This window comes from Leuresthes tenuis, unplaced genomic scaffold, assembly GCF_036924035.1.
Source record: "Leuresthes tenuis unplaced genomic scaffold, fLeuTen1.0.hap1 SCAF_3, whole genome shotgun sequence".
Classification (NCBI taxonomy): domain Eukaryota; kingdom Metazoa; phylum Chordata; class Actinopteri; order Atheriniformes; family Atherinopsidae; genus Leuresthes; species Leuresthes tenuis.
The window spans coordinates 12,938,461-12,965,136 of NW_027325357.1; the positions used below are offsets into that span (position 1 = coordinate 12,938,461).

The 26,676-nt window shown below is 40.8% G+C and overlaps 3 protein-coding genes across 3 annotated transcripts in view; all 3 read left to right on the top strand.

Annotated features, from left to right (window-relative positions):
- dusp7 (dual specificity phosphatase 7) overlaps positions 1-26,676 on the top strand; it is a 107,788-nt gene that overhangs the window by 68,323 nt on the left and 12,789 nt on the right. The window lies entirely within an intron of this gene.
- The window catches only part of iars1 (isoleucyl-tRNA synthetase 1), a 55,755-nt gene that overhangs the window by 9,380 nt on the left and 19,699 nt on the right, over positions 1-26,676 (top strand). The window contains exons 11-24 of the mRNA XM_072381878.1: positions 1,172-1,294; positions 5,548-5,639; positions 7,493-7,591; positions 13,332-13,458; positions 15,328-15,401; positions 17,008-17,202; positions 17,383-17,469; positions 18,272-18,355; positions 20,927-21,071; positions 22,043-22,163; positions 22,747-22,838; positions 23,151-23,228; positions 23,747-23,868; positions 26,361-26,463. Of these exons, the coding sequence (XP_072237979.1) occupies positions 1,172-1,294; positions 5,548-5,639; positions 7,493-7,591; positions 13,332-13,458; positions 15,328-15,401; positions 17,008-17,202; positions 17,383-17,469; positions 18,272-18,355; positions 20,927-21,071; positions 22,043-22,163; positions 22,747-22,838; positions 23,151-23,228; positions 23,747-23,868; positions 26,361-26,463 (1,542 nt within the window). The remainder of the gene's footprint in view (positions 1-1,171; positions 1,295-5,547; positions 5,640-7,492; positions 7,592-13,331; positions 13,459-15,327; positions 15,402-17,007; positions 17,203-17,382; positions 17,470-18,271; positions 18,356-20,926; positions 21,072-22,042; positions 22,164-22,746; positions 22,839-23,150; positions 23,229-23,746; positions 23,869-26,360; positions 26,464-26,676) is intronic.
- LOC140303212 (vimentin-like) lies at positions 2,045-3,874 on the top strand. Its single transcript, XM_072381880.1, has one exon. The coding sequence runs from the start codon at positions 2,077-2,079 to the stop codon at positions 3,211-3,213; it is 1,137 nt and encodes a 378-aa protein (XP_072237981.1). The 5' UTR covers positions 2,045-2,076; the 3' UTR covers positions 3,214-3,874.

The following is a 26,676-nucleotide window of genomic DNA, read 5'->3' on the forward strand; positions in this document are numbered from 1 at the left end:
TGTTTGTGTCTCCTGAGTATTATCACAGTGGTTAACATGCTTTTTTTTAAAAATGGGAATTAATGAAGAATGTAAAACAATTTTTTTAATCACCATTTTAAATTTTGGTGGGTCAAAATCAAGAGGAAATGAACACGTCCATGAGAGCTGTGTTAAGTCAGTTTTATTGATACATTGAGTATTCAAATGTAGTTTGACGGATCTCAGACATCGGTATCTGGATTAGGATTTCTTTTGGTGCATGAGCACTACTTTAGTTTCCATTTCTCTGAATTGACATATATTCTGATTGTGAGTGTTTCATCAAACATTTTTTGTTGAATGCCACAGTGTAAACCTATTGAGGCCAGTGTAATAATTCTACCAGATGTATTGGGTCACTGCTGACAGGTTATACGCCCTTATCGAGAGTGAATGGATTTGACTGTAGCCAGCTGTGAGTACCCACAGCTGTAACTTTGCCATTATTTTTTTTAATCTTTTATCTTTTTCATCCTTCAGGCTGTCGGCCAAATTTACATGTCAGTACTTTGCCTGAATCAGTATTTAAACGTTTTGCTTTTGTTTTATTTGGCTACAGATCTAATGTTTAGTGGTACGTTTCCCATTGATTGCTTTTAGAAGAAAACGCTGAAACACAAGGGCATTTGTTCTGAAGATGTACAGTAAGAGAAAAACTGCTGCCGAACTACATTTTTCAAATTTTATTTCATTATGACTAGATGTGAAATGACCCTGTAAGTCGTCGATCTTGGATCCTGACAGGGTGTTTGAATACAAATTACATTTAGAGCTGGGCAGTGCTCACATCGTTCATGCATAGCTGCCACATACCAGTCGTGCTTGTTTCAGTACTGCAAAAAGTATCCAGCTCAACAAGGAATTTGATATGCAGTCATAACATATTTAAACTAGTGGAAGTGGCTTCCAAAGGGGTTAGTTAACAATGCAGTTCTATGCAATATTAACATTGAAGCTTGAAATGAATTGCGTCACTTTAATAGTGCTAAGATCGAGCACTTTAATTAACTTCATATGCGTTTTATGGTTCCTGTCTAAGGTACCTGAATGTTAGATTTTTGGTGGTAAATCAAGAAAAGAAAACGGTAAATTGGATAATAAGATTGCCCATTGTCCAATCCATCTCTTAACTGTATTATTGTTTCTGCAGGATGATTACAGGGTGTGCACTGAATACAACATCATCCAGAGGGACCAGACTCCTATCTGCCCTGTGGATGCCTCGGGCTGCTTTACTTCAGAGGTCACCGACTTTGCGGGACAACATGTCAAAGTGAGTGACACATCGTACATTTACATGCAGATTAGGATCGCAGATATTTCAGCTATTCTACTCTTGCTAAAATCCACCGGCATGACACTTGGGATATATATGCCCCAACAATATTGATAGCTGGATTCATTTTCAGGTCCTTGGTACCCACTTCCTGACGGCTCTCTTTCTATAACTGGAAATGAATCTTACCGAATTGATTTTTCATTCACTCCTTCATTTTGTGCAGGGGTGTGAAATGGGCCCATTTCTCTCTTCTATATAGTGGTTATATTAGATTTTTTTGATTAGTAACACATGAATATAAAATGTTAATGACAAGGTTGTGTATTTGTGTGAGAGAGCGTGCTGTCAAAGCACTTTATCATTGTTTACCAGTGCACTAGGTACCCTCTTGCGTTCTGTCACCCCCAACTTCATTAGCATCCTAAGTGGATAGTGATTTTAAATTAGCAGTCATACATGATGTGATCACTATTTCACAACCTGGTGCAAGGGCCAGGGAGTGGACTCGAACTGCCTGGCCACTAACAGTACAGCGTTAGCTAATAAAGAGCATGCAGCCACAGTCCTCTGAAAGCCTGTCATAATCCACTTTTGAAACGTGTTAAAGCGTAGCGTGAGTTTCAAGGCTGTCTGACACATTCTTTACTGCCGCATAAAAACACAGAGGTGATCTGAGGGAGCGTCATTCTCAACACAGGCAAAGTGAGAAAGCGTCGAAGCGGTTGGCTTTTTTTTTTGTGAACTGAAAAACAAACCTGTTTTTTTTTTAACACAACATGAGAGCTGCGTCTTACACCCAGAAGAGCTTGCAAGTTAGCAACTCTAGTGGCAGAGTAAGGGTTCAGAGCCCGTCACCTTCCCGCTGCCGTGGATCCTCGTACGACAGCCGCGGACGCTCGGGTTATCGTGGAACTGCCATCGAGTTGGGCACAGAGATACACCAGCAACATGCCAACGAGAAAGAGGAGATGCAGGAACTCAATGTCAAGTTTGCAGGATACATCGCAAAGGTCCAGGCACTGGAGCAGAAAAATGCCTCTCTTCAAGCTGAGCTGGCTGCGCTGCAAAGCCGCTATAAGGGGAGTCCCACAGGCATCGGGGAAGAATATGAGCTCAAGTTTAAAGAGTTGCGGGAGCTAATTGAGACCCTGACTAATGAAAAGGGAGCGGCTGATATTGAACGAGGCTACATCGAAGAGGAAGTCGAAGTGTGGCGACTCAAGCTGGACGAGGAGCTTACACTGAAAGAAGAAGCCGAAATGATTCTGAGGGAGTTTCGCCAGGATGTTGACAATGCCACACTGCAGAAGGCTGAGCTCGAGAAGCGTATAGAGCAACTGGTGGCCGAGATCGAGTTTCTCAAGAAGCTGCATGACGAAGAGGTGGCTGACCTCATGAAGCAGATTGAGGATGCAAAAATTAGCGCCGAGTTGGATGGCGATCGACCAGACCTGGCTGCTTATCTGCGCAACATGCGTGCAGAGATAGAAGCTGTTGCTGCCCGCAATGTCCAGGAAGCTGAGAAGTGGTACAAGGGCAAGTTTGACACCCTCAAGCAGCACGCAGGCAAGAACGAGGAACAGATGAAAACCATGAAAGACGAGATCACGACCTTCCATAACCAGGTGACAGACCTGCAGAACCAGATCGATGGCTTGAGGGCTCGCAATTCCGCCCTGGAGCAGCAGCTCGAGGAAATGGAGATCACCCACCTGGATAAGGTGGGGAGTCTAGAAAGTGTCATTGCTCAGCTGGAGGCGCAGCTCTGCGAAACCAAGCTGGAGATGACCAAGTATCTTCAAGACTACCAGGAACTGCTGCACATTAAGCTCAAGCTAGACGCAGAGATCGCAACCTACAGGAAGCTGCTGGAAGGGGAGGAACAGAGGCTGGGAATTGACAAAGATGTCTAGATATCCAGGATGAGAGCAGTGGAAAGTCCAGAACAGTCGTGGAAGAAGACCTGCAGTGCATGTTGAAGTGGTTACAAAGACTTAACTGTTTTTTCCGGTCTACTCCTTAATCATAGGTCTGGGTATTGTTGAACACAATCATATGGCAAGAATTTTGGTTCTGCTTTAAATGGTGCATGTACACCTTTTCTGATGAGTTGCTTGCTTGCACCACGAGTGGCTTTTTCCAGTTTTCTTTTCTAATCAGAAAGTAAGTGATGAAAAAATGATATACCAAATCATAAAAAAGTTTACAGCAGCCTTCTGAACTAAGGAAAAAAATGCTTTTGGTATCAAAGATTTATTAGGTTGATAAAACCCAACCCTTCTTACCCACCATGATTTATCATTGACCTCTTTGTGTATTTGTTGATTCCCAGTCCTTCCAGCAGTCCCCCCTTACAGAGAATGTTCACATCCCTTTCTAAAACCACCTTCCGTCCCTATTATTTTCCATCCCTGCCTCCTCTCATTGCTGTGCTTGGCAGCCCTCTTTTCTCCTTGTTCCTTCCCTTTCGTTCACTCCAGCTCCTGCAGTACTCCTGCTAAATTTACCTTCCCTCTCTTCCTGCCAAGTCAGCCCCACTGTCATGCCTCTGTGCTACAGATTTTTCTTTCTGCCTCTTTTGCACCAAGTTTTGGATCTCGCTGCCTTCACAATGAAACTCTCAACTCAACGCAAATGACGCAGAGCGTGGAACCTTAGTGTTATGACTGGTCTCTACAGTGACTTAAATTTACTCCAGATGTTTTGACATGACACACAACTGTTGACCGTTGACACTAATGTTGACCTATTACTTAATAAAGATTTATGAGTGCATTCAAAAATGATGCAGTGATGATTTTTCTTTATTCCAGATGATGACCATAAAGCCCTGATTTGTATATTCGATTTTGGAGGCCACAGTTTAAGAAGTTAATTTTTAAGTTTTTCCATTTCCTTCACCACTAAACTCCTGGACAGTAAATGTGCTGAAAAGCAGCTTTTATTAACTCGGGCCTAGTTAATTGCAGCATTTTTAGTAATGAATTTTTTGTATGTACTTTAATTTGGGAGGTTTTATAGTTTAGCTGGGATGGTCAGAGTAATCAAACAGTCTTGGAACCCTGGCTGTGCTGTTTTACAGTGAGAATAGCGCATGTTAGTCATGTAGTTGCATGATGTTGATTCATCATTTCTACTGAACTTGCAAGGGAGAGAAATGCTTTCTTTCTCTCACTAGGTTGCAGGCCAATTTCAAACATAGTTTCTCATTACAGATGCATCTTTGTGTTTAATGACTGGATCAAATCATAAGAAAACTAAAAACTGATTAAATTTAAAAAAGAAAAAAGGTCAAGATCAACAGTCTGCGGAGATGTTATGTTAATGAGCTTTCTGTTAATTATGTTGTGAGCTTAGTTATAGGGAGATGAAGTAGTGTGTGTGTTAAGCATCCAGACCAATTGCTTATAATATTACTAGGCATGTATAAATAGTGAGCTGCATAACAAAACACACAAATCTTCTGTTTGGTGATATTTATCATAGCCATACATACAGAGTGTGAATTCTGGCAAATTTGCAGACAAGGTCAAAGAGGTACATGAAGCTCGGTTTGTTTAAGGATGCTTTAGCCTCAGTTTATTTCACTTCTTGTAAAGATGTGAGCGTGGCTCTGGCTTCAAACCTGGCTTAGAAAAAAAATAGAAATAACAGAACTCTGTAATAGGTCGGACTAAGGATATACATTGCAGTATATGTTAGGTAAAAGCCAGCAGTACAGTATGATATAAAGATGCATTAAAACATTAACTGTCCAGTTAGTTTTTGCATGAAGTTACTAAATAGTGCTGACATTTGACAGAATGAGCTTAATGTGAAAAAGCACCAGTTACAAAAAAGGGGGGGGGTTACAAATAGGAATATTGTGTTCTTCTTTTCTACATGACTCAGCCGTTAGCTGCAGCTGATAATGAACAAGGTGCATTTGTTGCAAGGACTGCGTCAAAGAAAAATGATTGGATGCTAATTAAAGTCTGCATGAAATAAATGTAAACCCGATGAGCTTCAAACGTATTCCAAGAACAAGTGAACGTGAGATTAATGTGAGATTTCTCTGGCTGTCGGTGCTTTTGCCCTGCAGCCGTGATGTGAAGGTGGACTCGGCATCTGTCTACTCGCAGGGACGTTACAGTCTGCTGGAGTTGGCGTTGCTACGCTGCACGTCTGACCACATTCGACCAGCTGGGGACTTTCAACCACAGGGAAGAGCGACACTTGGCTTTCAAGATTTTCTTTTTCTGTTTCAGGATGCTGACAAAAACATCATCAAGTGGCTGAAGGAGAGCGGTCGCCTGGTCAATGCCAGCAATTTCAAACACAGTTACCCCTTCTGCTGGAGGTGAGACTGCAGAGTTCATTGTAATCCTCATGCGACCTCTGTGCCCTGTCTGTGCCTTCCTGCCAACCTTTTCACATGTGATAAATAATATTAATGGCTTCATCAGCCTGTTTAAGCAAATGCATTCAGTCATTCACACTTTGGTCACTTTTCCATTGATGGTCCTCACTCACATGCTTGTGAAGGGGATGGAAAGAGCTACGGTGTGCTGGCGGTATGTTTAATTTGTCTTTATGGCTGTAATAAAATAGTTCTTTACAGTTTTTTGACAACAGCACGTCATGTTGTCTACACCCGTGGACCGCCTCTGTTTTTATGTAACGAGTCAGAAGAAAAGCTGATCCACGAAACTCCGAAGGTCCTCCTGGAGTTACAGTTTTACTTTTGCGAGAAATTCTATCAAGCTAACAAACGCGGGTCATTATGTTACACAAAATGTTGGTGGATGGGAGTAATTCAAAATTGATTTTCGGTTGGACAGAGAGCAGAAGATTCAGTTCCAGAAAAACCAAAAAAACCACTTGGTGCTGTAGCTAACTGCTGTAGATCTGTCGTGGCAGAGAAAAGCTTAAAACAACTCTGTTAGGCCTTTGATATCTTGACCTGTCGGATTCCTCCGAGCAGCTGATGATGTGTCAGATTAACCCACCGCTGCTGTAGGCAGCTGTCCGTTACTGTGACCGCAGCAGTTCACACTGTTGCCCTGTTTAAGGTGATATGTATGTATATGTTACTTGGTTCTAGCTCAGATTTATTTTCTGTTTCAGAAAAGCACAAACAGGATAATTCATATACGACTCGCTCAGATTAATGGAAAGCAGTGCATGTGTGAAAAGGGGCTCTGACTCACTCAGTTTTCACTGCGGGGCATTTAAAAGAACTGTTATACAATAGTCATACCTGCTGGAAAAAAGAGTTAGAGGTCAAAATTGTTGGGCTTGATGAAAGTAGATATATTTCTATCTTTGTTACCAGCACTCTTATTTTAGAGTAGAAGACATAAAGATACTTGTTTTACACGGGAAAGTTTGGTATACTTGTGGTCTTTGCAAAGAAATCATCACACAAGGCCAGTATCTCCCCTTTAGTTTGGAACGATCAGGCACGTGCGGAAAGGCATGAATTTAATGTTTGAGTGGACTGAATCACTGTCTCACTAAGAGCAGCTTCAGTCTGACCTCAGCAGGATTCATTAACCTCAGTAAATATGCAGAAATGTGCGCCACTAAAAGATTACAGTGTTGTGGTATTAACCGTTTATCACCAATCTATGTTACATATCACCGCTGCAAGTTTCACAACTCCACAAAGTTCCATTTTGATTTTAAATGGACGCACTTGTCAGTAAGCAACGACAAAAGATTGGTTATTCATACAGACAAACAGAGCTCACCTCTCTTAAACACTTTAGTTTATTAGTCTTTTCTAAGTCCACTCAGTTGCTTCACTCTGTATTTTGTATGAAAAAGCTGGATAGGCATCTCCAACAGTTAGACTGTTCTGCATATGTCCCTTTGTTATTAAACTGTTCCAATAGTCATTATATAGGAAGTGAATGGCTTCTGCTCATGAAATGTATCAGTCATCGCAAGAGAGAATGTATTTGAATGATATAAATACACATAATATACTGTAAGGTATATAAAGGTCAGCGTGCACTGTTGAAATCAACCTGTATTCTATTATTTCCTGTATTTTAGCCCCAAAAAGGTTTTATTTTTAACTCCATTAATCGCTCTGATAAATATCTTATCTTTATGAAGGAATTAATTTCTTTTCCTTCAGAGTCGATATGTTGCATTCTTACATTTAATGTATCAAGCTCTTGTTTTTTTTGTTTGTTTTTTTTCCAGGTCCGACACACCCCTGATCTACAAAGCTGTCCCCAGCTGGTTTGTGCGGGTGGAGCACATTGTGGAGAAACTGCTGGACTGCAACGGACAGTGCTACTGGTAAGCTGAACCAAGACATAACTAGCTGGGAGTTTAATGACAGTAAAGTGGCAGCTATGAGCACTTTACCAAACAAGTGGTCTTAAATGTTTGAAGCTAAGACAGACTGCAGATGCAGTCCGAAAACAATTACATCTGCAGCTCTGCACCATTACATCAAGTCGTTGGCTGTCTCTGCGGAACAGCCATCACCGGGTGGAGGGTTCTTAAACCATTAGGTAACGGCTTATCTGGTAGTTGTTGCTGCAACTTTTCTTGACTTTTTATGACACGGGGCTACAATCCTCATCAAGGCATTTTTTTAAGATGCTCTGGATCGTTTTTTTTCATTGGAAACATTAGCATGTTGCTAATTGTAATGGAGAAAAAGGAAGCGTCAGCTTGACGGCTTTGGTAAGTGGTATTACCCGTGGAGCTCCCAGTGCTCTTTTCTGAGCCACAGTAGCTGCCTCTGGTAATGGAACTGTCAAACTGAGATGAATGACTAGCCTCTAGGAAGGTGAAGATGCACAGACACACGTACATAAACTCTGACACACACACCGCTGTAAAGGCTGCAGTCCTAATCTAAAGGGCACTGATGTTGTATACAATCAGTTGCCCTATTATAAGGTAAAACCACCAAAAAACGGATCTGATTAATCAGATCGGTGTTCGTACAGCATACTCTCGCTGATGTATAAGTAGGGGGAGGCAAAGTTATGGGAACGCCAGTCTGTATAGTACAATTCAACCAAAATGTTGCCTCCAAAATGACTTTGCAGTCAGAGCCACATTTTCTAAAAGCAGCTCACAGCATATCTATTGATCTTAATGAAGTTAGGTTGTATCGCTACACTACTCTTTCAGACCGTGTTTTGCTTTAGCTGGAAACTCGCCCGAGTTTCTGAACAGCTAACACTGACATATGAATGGCTTTATTTAAAGGAGAAAAAGCACTGTAACTATTTAGCATTTTCATTATTGATTGTTGTAAAGATTCTCGCTTTATTAACAGTTGGAGGACAATTTCTCTCAAGTGGCGTCGGTAAATAACTTGTTTCTAATTGTCTATTAAAATCTGTTAGACTAATCTTCTTAGTCTGAAAAAATTAGAAATGTGAAATAAAACCGTGGCAATGTTAAACCTTCTGCTTTTATACTAGAGTACTATATACTAGTTTTTGACTTTGGCCTCATATTTATCAATATTTTTAAAAGATGCGTGTCGTTAAAATGTTGATGCAGCACAGACATTGCATCCAGGGTGAAGTTCACATGAACTCATGACTTCTATAAAACTTGAGAAAAGCATGGGGCCTAAGTGCTAGATACCATATTTTCAAAGTGATTTGTTGATTATCTCTCCCTTTACTCAGCTAGTGCAGGGCGTACTTCAGCTAAGTGTCAATAGAAAGTTGAGTCTGATTGCTCCAGACGCCTGTCTGTCAGAATAAATTACCAACTGAATTAATGAGTGCTCAAAGCGGAGGAAGCTGAGGTCCTCAGGGGGAAAAGCTCGACCACTGTCGTGATTTGAGAACAATAATTCTTGATAAAAAGAGACAACAAAGCATTGTGATAACCGACTGATTCTGAATTTTTATTTTTTTTTAATTTTTCTCTTTTCCTAGATTAATTTTGGTGTTATTGTCTGCTTTTTTTCACACCCAGACTTTTAAGCTCAAGCCATTGACATCATTTACTTCCATTGACTTTTTCCAGCTCTGCCTGTTCTACCAAATTCTTTTTCTTCTTTGTTGTTCTCCACGACCCTTTGGTGGTAGCAGCAATGCATTCACTTTCCACTATCCTTACCCTGGATTCAAAGTTTTCAATAGGAGTACTTTCATGGATCGCTTTTCGGGGCTTTACACCGAGCACCAAGCTTAAAATCAACCATTGATTGTAGGCTTGGTTAAATGTCCAGCGCATCAGTGAACGTCTCTCATCTTTTTGATATGTAACGCACTACTGACTCTGTCGCGCCCCTTCAATGGCGTTTTTTAGCCAATTTAACTCGTAGTATTGTCATACCGAACAGCTATTTAATTTAGTGAATGAATTCGGGAGTACATCACTGTCGCTGTTATTATTTTTTGCACAAAGCTTAAATGCTTAATAAAGTTATACACATTCAAAACAAACCATGTGATGTGTAAGTTTAGACTGATATGTAGGTCTTTGAGTCTAAACACTTGAACACATCTCGCTGTCCTGCATACCCGGTTCTTTCTTTGCATTATTGAATAATGCATTACCTCCTGCTCCATTCCGCGCTGCAAGGTTAAGTCCTTTTGTTCAAGCGTCGATTGTACGTCATATTTGGCAGTTGAAGGTCATCACACAGACACAGCAGGGAGTCCTGCTTTTCCTGCTGGCTCTTGACGTCAGTTTTGGTGTATGAGAGTCCGAAACCAGATTAGCGGTCGAGTCATTATAAGAATGCTCGGATTCGGATTCAGGACCGATCGGAATGGATTTTTGATCGGGTTGCGTTAGGTGGCACAAACCTTTTTTAAAAATCTGCTGAGCAGGAAAATGTTACCATGTGCACACACACGTTCTGATTGTTTCTCTGTGAGTGGATTGAATTATGCTCTTTCTTCCCGTGTTCCAACCACGCGGGGGTGAGGTGAAGCGGCGAGGCTCAGAGGAGTAGAGACATGGCCGCAGTAAAAGTGAACTGGTCATGAGTTGTGAATCTAAGAGGAGTTAAGGATTTTGGATCAATTTTGACCCAGTTTTGTGACAATGTTTCATAACTAATTAGTAAATTCAGTGAGGACATCTCCCTTTCTTAGAACATCCTCCCTTTTCCTCCACAGGATCCTGGTCTGCTTCTGGATTTGACAACAGATGAAAACTTAGGTCCACATTCACTGTCTGCTTGTCTATAGAGAGAAAGAATTCTAGGCCTAAACCCTATTTTATTTTGGAAGAAAGTTGGGAAAAGAACATTTTTGTATTATAAACTTCTTCTTATCCAACCGAGCATAACAGAAATTAGCAAACTGATGCATTAGCATCCAGGACCAGCTTCCACACAGCGAGGAGATGCTGAACTGTGCTTGGTAGTCATGACCTTTTCTTTCCCCCCCTTTGGTTACATAAGGTCCAGCCCTAGACGGTAATGTAATATGAAATGGCCTTGCCTGGAAGTAATTCAGTGCCAAGTGAATACTGTAGGTAGAAAAATTGAGTAACAGTTGCCTGCATTTATAGCTTACATAAGAGCCAAAAAGCATTGCTTTGATGCAGATGAGTACATCTTTTAATACAGCTTTGCTGTAGTTTTGGTTTAATAAAGCATTGAAGCCACAAAGGTGCTCTTAACCACAAAGGTGCTCTTACTCAACACACAGATGAATCAAAACTTGACCTGCTTAGCTACATGACATTCACTGTTGATTAAAAAGATTAAGTTAACCTAACTTCCTTTAATTCCTGTGTTTTTCCTCATGATCCTATTCTCTTACTTAGTTCCCATCCCTGACCAGTACCCCTTCTCTCCATCTCTCTTTTGACTCCGTCCCCATCATCTTTGACTTATGATCGGAGCCTGAACATGTTGAATAACTCCTCTGTGTCTCGAGCACAAGACTACACACCTTAAATTCTTCATTTAGCATGAGCTGATAGAAGGAGGGTGAAGAATGGTGGCTTGGTGTTGAGCAGCGGCAGAGAAAAAAAAAAAATCATTAAATTGATATATTAGGGGCCTAAATAGAAATGCCTGCTGCAAATGGGAATTGATGAACTCTTTGCTTAGCGCGTGGATCCTGGTGACGATTTATGCTCCCCACTGCACTGTTCTCCTGTGCTGCACGGCCTGGCACAGCAAGAGAAGGAGACGGGAAAATGAAATGAAAGGCAAAATAGGAGATTGAGAGATAGGAGATTAAAGCTAGAAATCAGCCAAGGCAAAATGGGATGAATGAAGAGGAGAGGAAGGGGGTAAAAGGGAGGAAGATGCCTTGGAGGGAAGGTTAACCTTTTCAGCTGAGCTTCATAAGAAGAGCACTTCAGGTTTATTTTCAGGGCTAAAAATAAGGAAGAAGCCTCTTCAGTCAAGGGTTTGTATTTTGCCATTAGAAAATTCACTGCACAATAATAAGCAGGATATGTCCAAGTCTCATCCTCAAAGCGGTGAATTGTTCAGGGCTTTAGAAGATGCAGTGGAAGAGTGAATTTGCAAAGCACATTCTCGAGTTTTGCATTCGGTTGTAGCCATTTTTGATTTTTAATTGAGCCAGAAATGACTCGGGTTCTGGTCCAATAGTCTAAAATGCCCTCCTGTATCTTTATCTTTACCTTGTTGGAAATCGTCATGGAGTTATGGAAAGATGGTAGGAGGAATCCTTAAGGATTTATGCTGCAGTGAGAATCTGACCACACTGACACTCCGCAGCATTGAAACTAAAACTGTTCAATAAATATTTTCAGAACGATACTTTAGATACTAATAATGTAATCCTATCACATTATTATACAGAGTATGTACTACATATATATATATTGTATTAGTATATTTGCTATCAAGCTTTGTGATTAAAAAAAAACAGGATGTTCACCCACACTCTTGTCCTCCTCACAGATCGCAGTTGGTGCAACTGAATGAAAAGAATTGAGCATCTTTTTGAATATTGTGACCGCAGGGAGTTGTTTGATGGAATTATAGTCTCTCTTTCTTACAGGACGACTCGGTGTTATGCAAAGAGCGATCATAAAGGAAGCACTGAAGCTCCTTCTGTGAGAATTCAGATAATCTGAACAGCTCCTATCATTGCTGCTGCTTAGATAGGGGTCATTTAATTCAGTTCAGAAACTTCCTAAAGGAAAAAAAAAAAAGACTATTTGACTGGACACCTAATTTTGAGCATGTTTGCATCTGGCAGCAGTATTACAGTTTAAGGGTTCCCTCGCTGGCTTCTCTTCTCAGATAACGCCTGCATGGATTTTATAATCATAATGATGTAACTTTCCTATCAGATTAACCTGAAATAATTTTTCTGTAGCTGCATAAATATTTGCAAAAAATCTTTGTTTATACGTGCAGTTTATTGGTGTATGCCATAGTTTTGGATTAAAAAAGGGATTTTTTTTTTTTATCTGAATGTGAATGTTTCCTTATCTAGTGGTTCCAAACCTAGGACCCCTGCCCCCCCCCCCTAAGGATGTTGCCAAAGTTCAGAAGGGGTGCACATGATCTTCACCCCACAGAGGCTGTAAAAAAATGTATTTGCTTATGTATAAAATCAATTACATATTTGCTGGATTTTTAAAAGTCTAAAAATTAGGATGAAGTTTCGCTGTTGCCCGAACTCCATTCAAGACTCCATACGAACAGCTGACTGATGCGTTTTTGATTAGAATGTCATAGCTCACAGACACATTAACTCTACAATTAGACCCTATAAGTGGTTACAAGTTCCTGGATCAAACCAAATGCTGTGCAGAGACTCTCTTAAAGTCTGTTTGCACCAATTTAGTTGACATATAACATGTTTCGGGGGGAAATGAAGCCTTGTTTTATCCATGCTGCTATGACTTCATCAAAGGAGTCACGAGTGTAGGACCTCCACATTTCCACCTCAAAGACATGGCTGTGATTATGTGCTCGTTCACCTTCAAGCTCGTTCAGTATCAAAAATGACAATTAAAGGACTCTTTAATGAGGCTACATCAGACAAATATTCCTGTTGTCACGTCGATATCTTCACTCGCATTTATCAAAGTGTGTCATGATCTGTTTCTGCAGGGTTCCGGAGTTCGTAGGTGAGAAGCGTTTTGGGAACTGGCTAAGAGATGCACGCGACTGGGCGATTTCAAGGAACCGTTACTGGGGCACACCGATCCCCCTGTGGGTCAGCGATGACTTTGAGGAGGTTAGGAAAACAATATCACGCATACATAAACACACTTGATGCGCTTTAATAGAGTCTTCAATGCTGCTAATGTGTCTTTTTACGCTGTAGAGCTCACACAGTCTGTCTGTGTCATGACCAAATACTAAGATGCTTGATCTCTTCTGAGGGAGCTGATTGGAGCGTTGGCAGCACACAGCTCAATCTGTTCTAAGCATGAAAGGGCATAATTGAAAAATGTAACTCTCCGCGGCTCATTCTTTTATTTGCCATGAAAATGAACTTTGTGTGAAAGACAACTCTCTCTCGTACCTTTCCAGAGGGAGATTGGTCTGCTGCATGAGCAAAAAAAAAAATCCAGCTCTTCTTATATATTTGCAAAGTGAAAATGTATCTTTCTGACCTCTTTGGCACTCGCATAATTTAGCATATGTTGGCCCATTTGTGCGGGTGGAGGCATGTGTAGGAGAGACTTTTTAGCGTGGCAGAGTGGGGTGATCATGGTGTTGAAAACGGAGTGTAGCGTGACTCTGTACTCTGTACTGCAGTCAGAGTCAGCTCCCCTCAGGCACCATCATAGAGTGCCCCCATAAACTCAGCACATGAATGATTCATTGATATAAACAGCAAATAAACATGTATCAAAATGTGGTTGGTTTCCCTTCATGCCAGTTAAGGCAACTTCAAAGGTGTTCAAGACAAACAACTATTGGGGTTTAATGGAAAGAGGATGTGGGGAGCAGGAGGAGGAGGAGGGGACGGAATAACAAAATGAGAGATGCAAAGAAAGGGAGGAAAATCGATGAATGAGGGGGAAAAAAAGAGGCAGACAGCGGAGAAGCGAGCCAAACTGTAAATGTTCGTTTTATTATGGAAATTCATTGCCAAACTGGGCTGACTATGGGAAGTAGACTGAACTGAATAGAGATGTCAGAATTGGGTTATTTGAGCATTTGAAAAATGAAGCGTTGGTCCCCTGGCTGAAAGAGGGACAGCAAGCGACCTGCTTGCTGGAAATAGCATTGTGACTGTTTCCAGAACACTTGCACTCCCTGGTGCCTCCTTCACAACCCCCTCAGCAGCAAACCAGCCTCTCACTTCTAAAGTTGTAAGCATCTCTGTGTCTGTTTCTCCGCGTGTGTCAGTATCTTCTTCTTTTTGTTGTTCTATGTCTCTCAGTCTGTGGCTTTCTGGGTGTGTTTGCCTTTGCCATTTCTTCTTTTGCATCTCACAGTGGTGCGCAAGCCTGTATCTGGGCCATGTTACCTGGTGCTTTGGTGAAAGTAGAGCAGAGCCTACAGGTTACCTCTCTGAGGAGACCCGATAACACACTTTATCATACTTTGTAAGGTGAAGTTACTCAGGAAGTGTGTTGAAGAGGGCCTACTTTAGCTTCTGTGTCTGACGCAAAAGTCCAAACAATTAACATTTAATGAGGACTAAAAGCCAGCCTAACACATTGTTGCCAGGTAATTTTCTGTCAGTGGACAAGTAGTTCTGCTGTAGTTTAGGCAAAATAAAACTTGTTAGGGGGGAGCCTTAACACTCTGGTTGCTAGGACAACGTAGAGCTTGCCAATACTGCAATGTCTTCATTGTCTAATACCTGTAATTTAGAATTAATGCACCTTCATTGCTGCTTATTTGTTCAACTGAACTCTGCAGGAAAGAAAATGGAGGCATTAATCACAAGAGTGCAATATGTTCAGCACATAAAAATCCCATCAAATAAATAAACTACTTGAGTTATTGAGTTTGTTATAATTAATATGGAAGCCAGTTGAATTATTCAATTATTGAAGTATGAATTAAGTATTACCTTATTTTGTTGTGATCACTGTTTTATGCTGTTGTTTACTCAAGTTATACTTTGTTTGTGTGCGTTCCTCAGGTGGTGTGCGTCGGGTCGATAGCTGAACTGGAGGAGCTAACCGGAGGCAAAATAACAGACCTGCATCGGGAAAAGTGAGTCACAGATGAGCCGTCAGGATTGGCAGTCACTGGTGAACATGTGCGGTGACAGTGGGATAGCTACATATTCACAATGTGTGCAGGGGTTGAAATGCAATGATACGCTTGACGTGGTGTCTCTGTTTGTATGTGTGCCAGTTGTTCTTTAATGTGGCACATCTGTCTGAATCAGGCAGGTGTCGGGTCACATGTTAACACTCACTGCTTCCATTGCACGGACCATCTTTAATCGCCAGAGGAAGATGTTGCTCTTGTCAAGCTCCCGTTTGGGATTTGATGCAGGGCTGGGAGACTGAAAGTGACCTAAATACTTTTTTTTCAAAACCTTCAAGATTAAAAAGAGACATCTTCTTAGGAATAGCTTATTAGCTGCTGAATGTAGCAGTTCTGTCTGATGTTACCCGCGTTTGAAATCTTTAGTTGAAAAGTGTGAAGATTGCAAGAGCTTTACTTCATAAAGTGTTTTGAAGCATAACCTCTTGAAATTGAATTGGAGCGGTGTTGTTTTAGGAAACTGTCTGAATGCTCTGATGTGCAAATAAGTGGAGATATTTCATAATGGAACAATAGCTGATTTAGAATGCTTTTTGTAATGATTAGTTTAAGTTGCACACGCAGTAGAGAATTTAGTTTCCACCAAAGCTTAATTAAGCATAACTTTGTCTTATTAACATTGTACCCGTAAGGGGTGCCCCAGCTATTTAGAGTTTCACTTCCATTATATTGTCAGTATCTGAAATAACCCGACTCGTATCTTCCAAGATCCAAACCTCTGCATCGCTGATATAGGCTGAATTTTTTGACCGTCAATGCCTGTGACTGAGCACCCACTTTAAAGAGGGCAAGTCACACCAGAAAGTAGCACAACAAAGTTTATCAATCAGTGTTTACTTTAATAGGTGGTGCTCTGAGATTAGTAGAAAAATTATCATATTGACTCATGAATGTAGCCGTAATTCAGTAACTGATTTTACATGAAAGGCTAAAATGAATCCATCCATATCATGATGATTTTTTCTTTTTTTGTCCGATTCTGTGGGGCGTTCAGAGCACATTTGATCTGTACAAACAGCATGTAGGAAACTGGACCATGAGTTATTACTAAACCTTTATGGATCACTTCTGATCGGCAGACTGTCGGCCACACTATAAAATGTCTGCTACTAAAAGTAATGGCCCTTCCTGCTTTGTAGAACATTTCAAATCTGTAAAAATGCCACATTAATCTTTAAAAAAAAAAAAAAAAAAAAAGTACTGAACATTTCTCTTCTTTTTGGAAAACTTCCACTGAAGCACTTTCTCTTTCTTTAACTGGTCCAAAAGCTGAGCTCTTAGGAGAAGCAGATTGGATTATTTTCTGATAAAGAAAGTTAATCTACTGAATGAGCTCTGAAGTTTTAATTTGATCGTTTGTTGTTTTAAATAACACTCAAGGGGATCGTACCATACATAAGTATTTGATCATTTTTGCTCCACATGATACTTACAAACCCTACAAAGAAGCAGTAGCCAAACTGTCACTGTTATTCCATCAGTCTCACCAAGTTTAACGGTCTTCTTTCCTCACTCCCTCTGTGTGTCTGAACCTTTCTCTGTCCAGCATTGACCACCTGACCATACCATCACGGTGTGGTAAAGGTGTGCTGCGGAGGATCACGGAAGTGTTTGACTGCTGGTTCGAGAGTGGCAGCATGCCTTACGCCCAGGTTCATTACCCGTTCAAAAACAAGAAGGAGTTTGAGGACTCCTTCCCGGCGGACTTCATCGCAGAAGGCATTGACCAGACCAGAGGATGGTAAACTGTGGATGAATGAGTGGATGAAGAAGGGTTGAACAGAGGGCTACGTGGAAAAAAAAAAACCTCACCAGTGAGAAGTAGAGACGGAGGGGTGTGAATGGATGGTGAAAATGAACAGTTTCAGTCCTATAGTTATCCAGATGTTGTCATCTGCGTTTTTTTTGTGTCTCACTGTAGGTTCTACACCCTGTTGGTCCTCTCCACGGCTCTGTTTGGAAAGCCACCCTTCAAGAACGTCATTGTTAACGGACTCGTGCTTGCCGGGTCAGTCGTCTGAAACCGTTAATTCAAAAAACTATAGCGTTAAGTCTTCTCTTCAGACATGTCTGCGATTTCTTCTGAATATCAAAATATTCTGCTTCATTAAATAAACTCCTACTTCCGCAAGTTTTTACAAGAAATATGTCAAACTTTGAAAAATATTTTCAACTACGCTGCAGTAATAAGTGCTGTGCTTATCACTTATGCAAACTTTAAAGTGGTTGCATTGATAAAGTATTCAAAGAGTGAGAAACGTTACACCATCAGTGCATGTTGAAACTGTTTATCTGCATCCGTACTCATCTGATATCTCAGAACTTTAAAATCAGCCATGTTATGTGTTCTTTTTTTATTCTAAAAACATGCTGTATGTGTTGGGTTGTGACTCCTCTTTCCTTTCCCTTCTTATTAACTACCCGATGCAGTTTATTTATCTCTGTAAATTGAAAGTGTTGAGAGTGGTGCTTATTATTATTATCATAGTTTTAGGTTTCAGGTCATAGAAAAAATTCCCTCGCTCCTCCTCCTTTACCCACCTGCCCATTTTTTTCCCATCATAATTATGCTGCTTTTACTCATGATTACTCTTTAATGTGTGCTGCAACATTTAGCCGTCAGAGCTGCTCGACAACAAGGCTGCTTGTTCTCAGCCCTGGGGTCTAACTGTGGTGCTGAGCTCACAGGCCTGCTGACCTGGAAGGACTTGGCTAATTTGAATACCAAGTGTGCGGTTTGCTAACATGCTGCTTTGTGCATGCATGCGTGTTTATGTGCGCTAATGCCCTTGCTTGTCTTACACCCGCAGCGATGGACAGAAGATGAGCAAGCGTAAGAAGAACTACCCGGATCCAGGACTGATTGTGCAGAACTATGGCGCTGATGCCCTCAGGTCAGCTCTCTGCATGTGACAGTGTTTTCGTTTTCTCGGTAAAGTGTGTTTTCTCATGTGTCGGTTGCTTGGTTGTGTGCTACCTTGTGTCATTAGCAAACATGGCTTTAAAAGGTTTGAATCGCCTTCCGCACTTAATGTGGAACTTTCCCTTTCCCACATAGTTTGCACACACTCATGCACGCTGTATAAACACTTGTCCTCCTTAGTGCATTATCTCCTTTGCCCTGAGCAGTAAGAGTTCTATGGCCATATGGCCCAATGAATAAACCACTATGTAGTTGCACCATATGCTCACATATACACTCGGTAAGTTGCTGAGATAAAGAGGAGGAGGCAACAGTTCTTTTATTTTTTATTTAGTAGTTTTTTTTCCCTTCTCACTAAATAAATTCTTACTACATACACGTAGTGGTGGGATGAGCAGCGGGAAAAACTGTTCAGTGAGGTGGGACCAAGGGTCTGAACAAAGCGCTCACTGTAAGGCTTTTTGTGAATAACTGGGTATTTTCTCCTTGGCTCATTTTAAGGTCCCAAGATGTATCTTGTCTGTTCAGGCTTTTTATCTTGAGTGTTTCTCAGAGTTGCTGCTATTAAAATCAGTCATGGCCTATTGCAAAAAGTTGCATCATTTCAGCTTCTGGCTTCCAGACTCTAAGCAGAAACGACACCTTTCGCCAACCAGTCAAGTTGGATTTTGCGTCTTTGTTTCTATTTTGGCCAGAAATGGCAGTTCCTTCATCCAAGTCAAGGGTCAAAGGACTGTAGGTTTTTCTAATTTCTCTGTGTTTGCGCCTCCTCTTCCTCCTCTCTCCTCTGCCCCCCTGCTTGTGGCAGAAAAATCGATCTCAGCTCATCCTGAAGGACGTCTCAATTCCTGAAATGCTCCTGGAGGTTGGAGGAGGCATGTTAGAGAAGCTCAAAGCGAACATGCACATGTATTCTCTTTGTTTTGTTTAAAAGCAATGCTGCACAACGTAAACTGACATAAAATCAAATATTTATGTTGTCATGAATACGGCTGTTATTAATTTCATAGATGCACAAGGAGATAAAATGCATTTTTACCTTTTACCCAATGGATTACGAAGTTGACATGAGAGTACACGGTGCTTTAAGTATGGGCGTCGATCCGAAGAAGCTCCACACTCTAAAAAGTGGAAACTTCACACAGATCTTAAACAGCGGCACAACAGAAGATCCATATAATCACCACAGTCTTAAGATGTGAAGATGAGTGTCATCAATTCAGTACCATATGCCAATCTCCCCTTACGCTCCTGAAATGAATACGTCAAATAATGACCAGGAAAGAACAGCGATGGTACAGTGAAGCTGACCTTTGATCTTTTGAATGGGAAATATTGTCACTTGTTTGACATTTGTGTGAAATTTGATCAAAATTAGCGTATAAAATGTTGCGTTCAGGCAGAAAAAAAACAAAACAATAAAGACGCATTGGGTTAACCACAGAAACAGATGCAGTCCTGGCCATAGGCCAACGCAGGCACAGACTACTTCAGCGATGCACTTCATGTGTTTGGCTTTAATGGGGGCAGTCATTTGCTCTGTAATATTTACTGTTGAGGAAAAATAGATCTCATCTTGTTTAGATTGTGCATTTAGTCTACTGTAATCGAAGCTAATCCGAGTCAAATGTGTTGTGCAGCTGAATCGCTTCACATTAGAAAAGAAAATGAAATGTTTTCTTTTATCAGGTTCCTGTAATGGTCTGGTGTTTTATTTTCTTAATGATCACAGAGAAGACTGTTGGTCTTTGAAGTTTTGTACAGAATACTGACACATTTGCAGCTCTGCGCACAGTTAGGGCTCCTTTGTAGTTATTTATTGAAATATGCAAGTCTGAACGGAATAAGGCAAAAACATGATTTATTCAATACTAACAATCTTGAAAGTTAATATATGGAATGACCATCTTTGTTCTTTAACACTGCCTAAACCCTCTTTGACAAGCGTTCTTCTAATTTATCGAAGTAGTCTTAGGGAATAGTTTTCCAGACTTCTTGAAGCACATTCCCAAGCTCTTTTTTAGATGTTGGCTGCCTTTTGCTTCGTTCTCTGGCAAAATGGCTTCTTGACAGCCACCTTTCCATGGAGACCGTTTCTGATGAGGCTTGAGAAATGGTCACCATGAAATGGCCTGACATTTCTTTCCAAATTACCTGAAAGACACTTTGCTGAGATATTTCACGATTCTGACCAATAACTCTTTGGTGTCACCTTCTTGCTGCAGTTAGAATTATTTCACGCGTGTCAGTCTGTGTGTTTTTTTGTTTTTTTTTACAGTACTAAGTCTAGAAATAGAAACGTTTTTTTCTCAAGTGCTACTGGATGTTGCCAGTCTTGGATGCTCGTGTGGAGAAAGTCTTACTGCTGAGTTTTGCCCTTTTTTGTCTCACCTACAGATTCATCTAACAACGCTCACGCATACCTTTTGCACATTTAAGCTTTTGTCTCTGAAGCATCCTTTAATGTCTGCACACTGTATAAATCCCACTCTCATGGTCAGCCCAGACCCACACACTCAATGGCTCCTATCTCTTTCTATAGGCTGTACCTCATCAACTCACCTGTAGTGAGAGCAGAGAACCTGCGATTCAAAGAGGAGGGCGTGCGAGACGTGTTGAAGGATGTCTTCTTGCCGTGGTATAACGCCTATCGCTTCTTGGTGCAGAACGTACAGAGGTTACAGAAGGTATAAGAGCTGCTTTCCTCCTTCAACTATTCCTGCTCTGAAAAGCAAACTTGATAATGACAGGTGGCAATTTATATCAGCAAATAAATTATATGAATTTATGCAGTAATGGCAGCAGTAATAATGTATGTATGTAATATATTATGTATGTATTATCCTGCCCTTTTCGTAATTGGACTGAATAGATTATATATATTTTTTAACCTTGGATAAAAACATACCAGGAACCAAGTCTGCATCCAAAATAAACACTTTTTTAAAAAAAAGAATTGCCAAATGAAATGATTATTGAATCCCATCCACAACTATTTATAGTAAGTTGGCAAATGAGGATTCACAGTTCATGCTCACAATTTTCACATTCTAATGTGTTTATGCAAAACGTGCAAATGTCAAAAAGACATTTTGAAGGGACGGGGGTCATCAAATGAGATGAATACAACATATGTCCCGTTTACGCCCAACACGTGGCTGTAAAATTGCTAAATAATGGGACATCCTTTTGAACTACAAGTTTAAGGTGGCCTCATTAGTGCATTTAAAGTTTACCTTATTCCCTAAAGTGTTCTTGACATACTTTGAAAATAAAACATTAGATTACGGCTTTTTTAAAAGAGTTTATATATTAATTTACAGTCTAGTTCCCCATTTATAGATTCTTAAATTTCATATATTTGACAGTCGAAGAGAATGAAATTGATAATTGGAGATGTAGTTTCCTACTTATTAAGTATGTATTCATGCATGTATGACCGCTTTAACACTTCTACCTGTGGGGGGTGCAGATATCAAAACTGAATATTACATCAGAATATTACTGCATCTATGTTTCTTGTTGAGAAGCAGGTTCAACGTCTGCTTTTGACTGAGTCCCATTACATCATTGCTTGTACTTTTGAGTGAAAATGTTATATTTTCCATTTGTGCTTTTGTTCATTTATTGTTTTCATGTATTTGTATGGAATTCTTAGGAGGAGGAGATTCAGTTCTTGTACAACGAAAACGCCATGAAGCAGAGCGACAACATCATGGACAAGTGGATTCAGTCCTTCACGCAGTCCCTCATCCTGTTCTTTAAGGCTGAGATGGATGGTGAGATGGGCACTTTTTCTCTTCGCCCTGGCCTGCAGTCATTTTCTGGGAAATCATCTTAACCTCCCTACTTTACCTTAGCATGTAGAAAGGTAGCTTGCCAAGTAAATGTAAAATCTCTCATTTTTGTTTATTCCTGATTAAGTAGAACTTTGGAGTCCTGGCAGAGCATTATTGGCTCATTTCTTTCTTAAGTTAGTAACAGTACTTCTGATGGGAGAGTTTTTACCCCCCCCTCCCTCCTCATGCCCGAGGTAGAACGAATGCAGCATCATCTGAAGTTGGGTCAAGATAAAAATGGAGAGACTGGATATTTGTGCTCTGAGCTGGGAGTGTGATGTCTCATTACCCTACAAATCATAGCAACTCACTGAAAGACATACTAGGCGGTCCCAAAAGAAAGTGACAGGGTTGTGTTTCTTCCAATTTTTAAGTCGATAGACTCTTTAGATCCCCAAATATGTGCTCTCAAGCGCATAACAATAAGTCCTGTATGTTCCCCTTCAATGTTTTTTACACTCCAACCGCCTCGTGCTGGTTCTCCTTCCGTTGTAATTAAACAGACAGTTGGTTCTTGTTGCAGCTTACCACCTGTACACCGTCGTGCCTCGCCTGGTCAAGTTTGTGGACATGCTCACCAACTGGTACGTCAGGACCAACAGGCGCCGCCTGAAGGTGAGAGCGCTGCTCGACATTTGCGCTTCCAAAGCCCAGAGAAATCTATTATTTCAAGTATTTTGTAGCCAATCTATCAAAAATATCACAGCAGGCTATAAACGTACAGTATATAATCCATTTGGTCAGTGGGGAAAGTGAATTTAAACTTTATCATGTCCTTCACTTTTCCAGCATTGAATTGTGGCCCTCTCTGTGAGCATTTGGTTGACTTTGGGGTACTTTTTCTGACATCTGTGGCGACATCTCTGTATTTTTACTTCCCCAAGGGAAAAGGACTTATTGATGCGAGTGTGTATGTGAACTTTACAGGGAGAAAGTGGCACTGAGGACTGCAAGTGGGCGCTGGAAACCCTCTTCAGTGTTCTGTTCTCCATGTGCAGGCTGATGGTGAGTCATTTGGTTTTCAGTGTGTCGCTGTGTGAGATGGAGAGAGAAAAGCCGTTGTATGGTGCAAATATCACACGGTGAGGTTCTGCTTTTGTGTGTGCAAGAGACGAAGACACAATGCTGGTATGGAAGAGGTGTGCTCGTGCGATTATGAATAATACATGAGCAGTAGGCGTTTTTATTTATAACACATTGAAGATGTTTGCATGTGAGGCATGAAGCACGCTAAGAGGCAGTTAGCCTCACTGAGATCAATACGGATCCGCTGTGAGCGATACAAATCAATTAGCCGTGGTAGAAATGAAGGAGAATTACATTAGAGGAAACCTCACAATGGCACAATTCTGTTTGAACTTTTGCACCAATTGATAGAAAAAAAAGCCACAGAATAAACAAGCCTTAGACTTTGGGACCCTTTATGTGGGGAAATGTAAATGAACCACAGTGAAGATAATCTAAAAGTCTCTTTGCTTTCCTTCTCTTATGTCTGCCTGCTTTTCCCCCCTCATTCTCCCCAGGCTCCCTTCACACCCTTCATTACAGAAATGATGTATCAAAATCTGCGGCACCTCATTGACCCTGCCTCTGTTGAAGAGAAAGACACCAACAGCATCCACTATCTCATGCTGCCTCAAGTCAGGTTGGAAAAATCCATTCAAGAAATCTTTAGCGTTGAAGGAGTTGACGGTCACAAGTTTATCCTCTGCACTTTTAACAAGAGATCGCTCCCCTCAGCTGAGAACTTACTACGTTTTGAGTCTGTTCCCACTGCTTTCATCAGCACAGCAGCAGGATTTTCTTTTCCTAAGAAATGTTTGGCACCGAGCATCAAAGGAAACTCGCTTATGATCAACCCATATTTTTTACAAATAGATTTTTTCTATTGCATATTTTTGCATAATGGATGTTTACGTTCACCAAATGTTCAGAGTTAACATCGAGATGTGTAGATTTTTTGTCAGATTAGGGAAAAAAAACGGCTCATTATATTTAATTTAGTAGACATGGACCAATTATGCTCACTGAGAGCAGAGCGAAAGAGCCATAGAAACGCATGGAAGCTGAGACAAAACGCACACATCCACGCCAAGTAAGGCAGCAGTTGCTGGGCCAAAAGTGTCGATCGACTGGATTACTTACACATGAAAAAAGATAATGCAACCAACTGTTGTAGAAATGCTGTTGTGTCATGAGGACTTCTGATGAGGATTCCTGTGTGAAACTGAGGAGGAAGTGATTGTTAATTTAATTCTTCAAGTTGCCAGAAACACAACTCCAAATGAAATCTAAAGATTTTCTATCCGTTTCATGTTTAATAATAATAAATGCTAGCTGTCACGTAACTCTTCAAAGACGATGATCTCATTTCAGCTTGTTTTTGCAATCCCCAAGTGGCCAAACATTCATTTATTAACTTCAGATTTCTAACTATCGCTGTCTGTCTTGCTTAATCCGTCTCATCACTCACACGTGTTAGAGTGGCAGCCCCAGATCTATTCACATCTTGTTCCAAGAGTCTTTCTTCTTCCTGAAACTGTTTTTCAACCAAGTGAATTTAACAAAGGTCATTGGGTTTAAATGGCTGTTCTTAACACACAGCGCTGTGCAGCGAGCACAGCAGCCCCCACCCCCTTTTCTCAGAGGATATCCACTGCTTGTTTGGAGCCTAATCAGGTTCAGCCAGAGTGCTTGGCCTTACTTTTCTCTGACTGTGGCGCACTCTGAACTCCCCAGAGTGGAAGCTTTTGAAGCTCAAGAGGCCACAGTAATTTGTTGATGACTGTGAGACTTTACAATTGATTTTCTTTTTTTAAGGAAATGATCACATTTTAATTTTTATATTCATTGGACGTGTTTGCTTATGGAATAGTTTTCTTAGATGGATTGTCACTGTCCGCTTCTGCTGTCAAATGTTCTTTGAGGCTCTTTCTTTATATATTATAAAGGTAAATCAAAGATTTGCTAAATTGACTCAAAGTACGTTGCAGCCGTCATTCGGGTCATTTTTTATTTATTTTTTTAGATTTATGGGCGTGTCTACCTATTGCGGGGACTGAGAAATACTTTGACAGAATTGGACTGACGCTGTCTTGATTGTCAGCCCAGCAGAATGGATACTGCTGATGAAATATTTCATTCCCTTCACTTCATTTACTTTAGTGAAATGTGTGCCTTGGCGGCTGATCAGTTTTGAAATGCCTGGGAGGAATTTCTAATTGCCCAAACTTAATTGCATCATCTTTAACTATTAAAAAAAAAAACCCTTCTGACATGATTAAACATCCATTTGATTATGCATAAGGAAAATAGTTTGGGTAATGGTTCATATTATCTCTGTTGTCACTGAAGCAGCCCCAAGTGCTGCAGCTTTATAAGCTGCTCGCACTTCCTGCTGTTGGATGGGACTACTTCACCCTCCTCCCGAAGGTCAGCCACCAATCAGCTGGTGGGCACTGCTGCTCCTCCATCACCTCATTAAATGATTGGCTGTCACTGGTGTCTCTGCCCTCTCATTTTACTCCAGAGTTGTGCACATACTTTGAGGAGCACACTGTACAAATAAATAAATAAGCAATGTGGTTAGACACACTTGCAGTCTATCAGCTCGCAGACAATTAGGGGTAATATTGCTATTATTTTTAATTATCAGTGGCTGTTCAGCTTTAATTTGAATTCAGAGGTTTCAGTGCACCTTATTAGTAGATGTTCCTGTAATAAACTGAGGGAGACTGATTATTTTCTAAAGGTTGCCTGTATTTACATGGAGTACAGTCCATGCTTTATCTTTCCTCCCCAATAGGTGACTCGCCTTTTAATTTCTGATTCTCAATTAGTTTGAAAGTGAGGACTGCTGTCCCTGAAGTTTCACGGAATACAAACTAATTACCTGCAGAAAATGTGTTGCTCCTATTAAAAAGTAAAAGATGGAGGTCGCAGGGCATCCTTTCCAAAGCGTAAGTGAACAAACCAGCCACATTTGAAGTTAAAACTTGGAAAGCTTTACAACCCTGTTTGCTGCTGTTTAAATGCGTAATCCCTCTCTCCTCATCAGATCTATGTGGTGGCTGTGGTAATGCGACTAATTAATATGCCGATGTTCAGGATTTCTTGCCTTGTGCATCTGTTTTGTAGGGAGAGCTTGATTGACAAGCGCATTGAGGGCGCTGTCTCTCAAATGCAGTCTGTGATTGAGCTGGGCAGAGTGATTCGAGACAGGAAGACCCTGCCCGTCAAGGTATATCACCATCCACTTATATTTCACACAGCACTATGTGAGATGCACTGCTGTAGAGGGAAACAGCCTGAGTTCATTGTTCACTTGCTTTCCCGGGCTCTTTGAACAACACTGTACATTGTTTGTCTGTGGAATCGACCATTGTCGTCTTTATTTGTGTGTGATTGAAAAGTGTGGAAATGGTGGTCTTCAGGCACAAAACGATGAACCCAA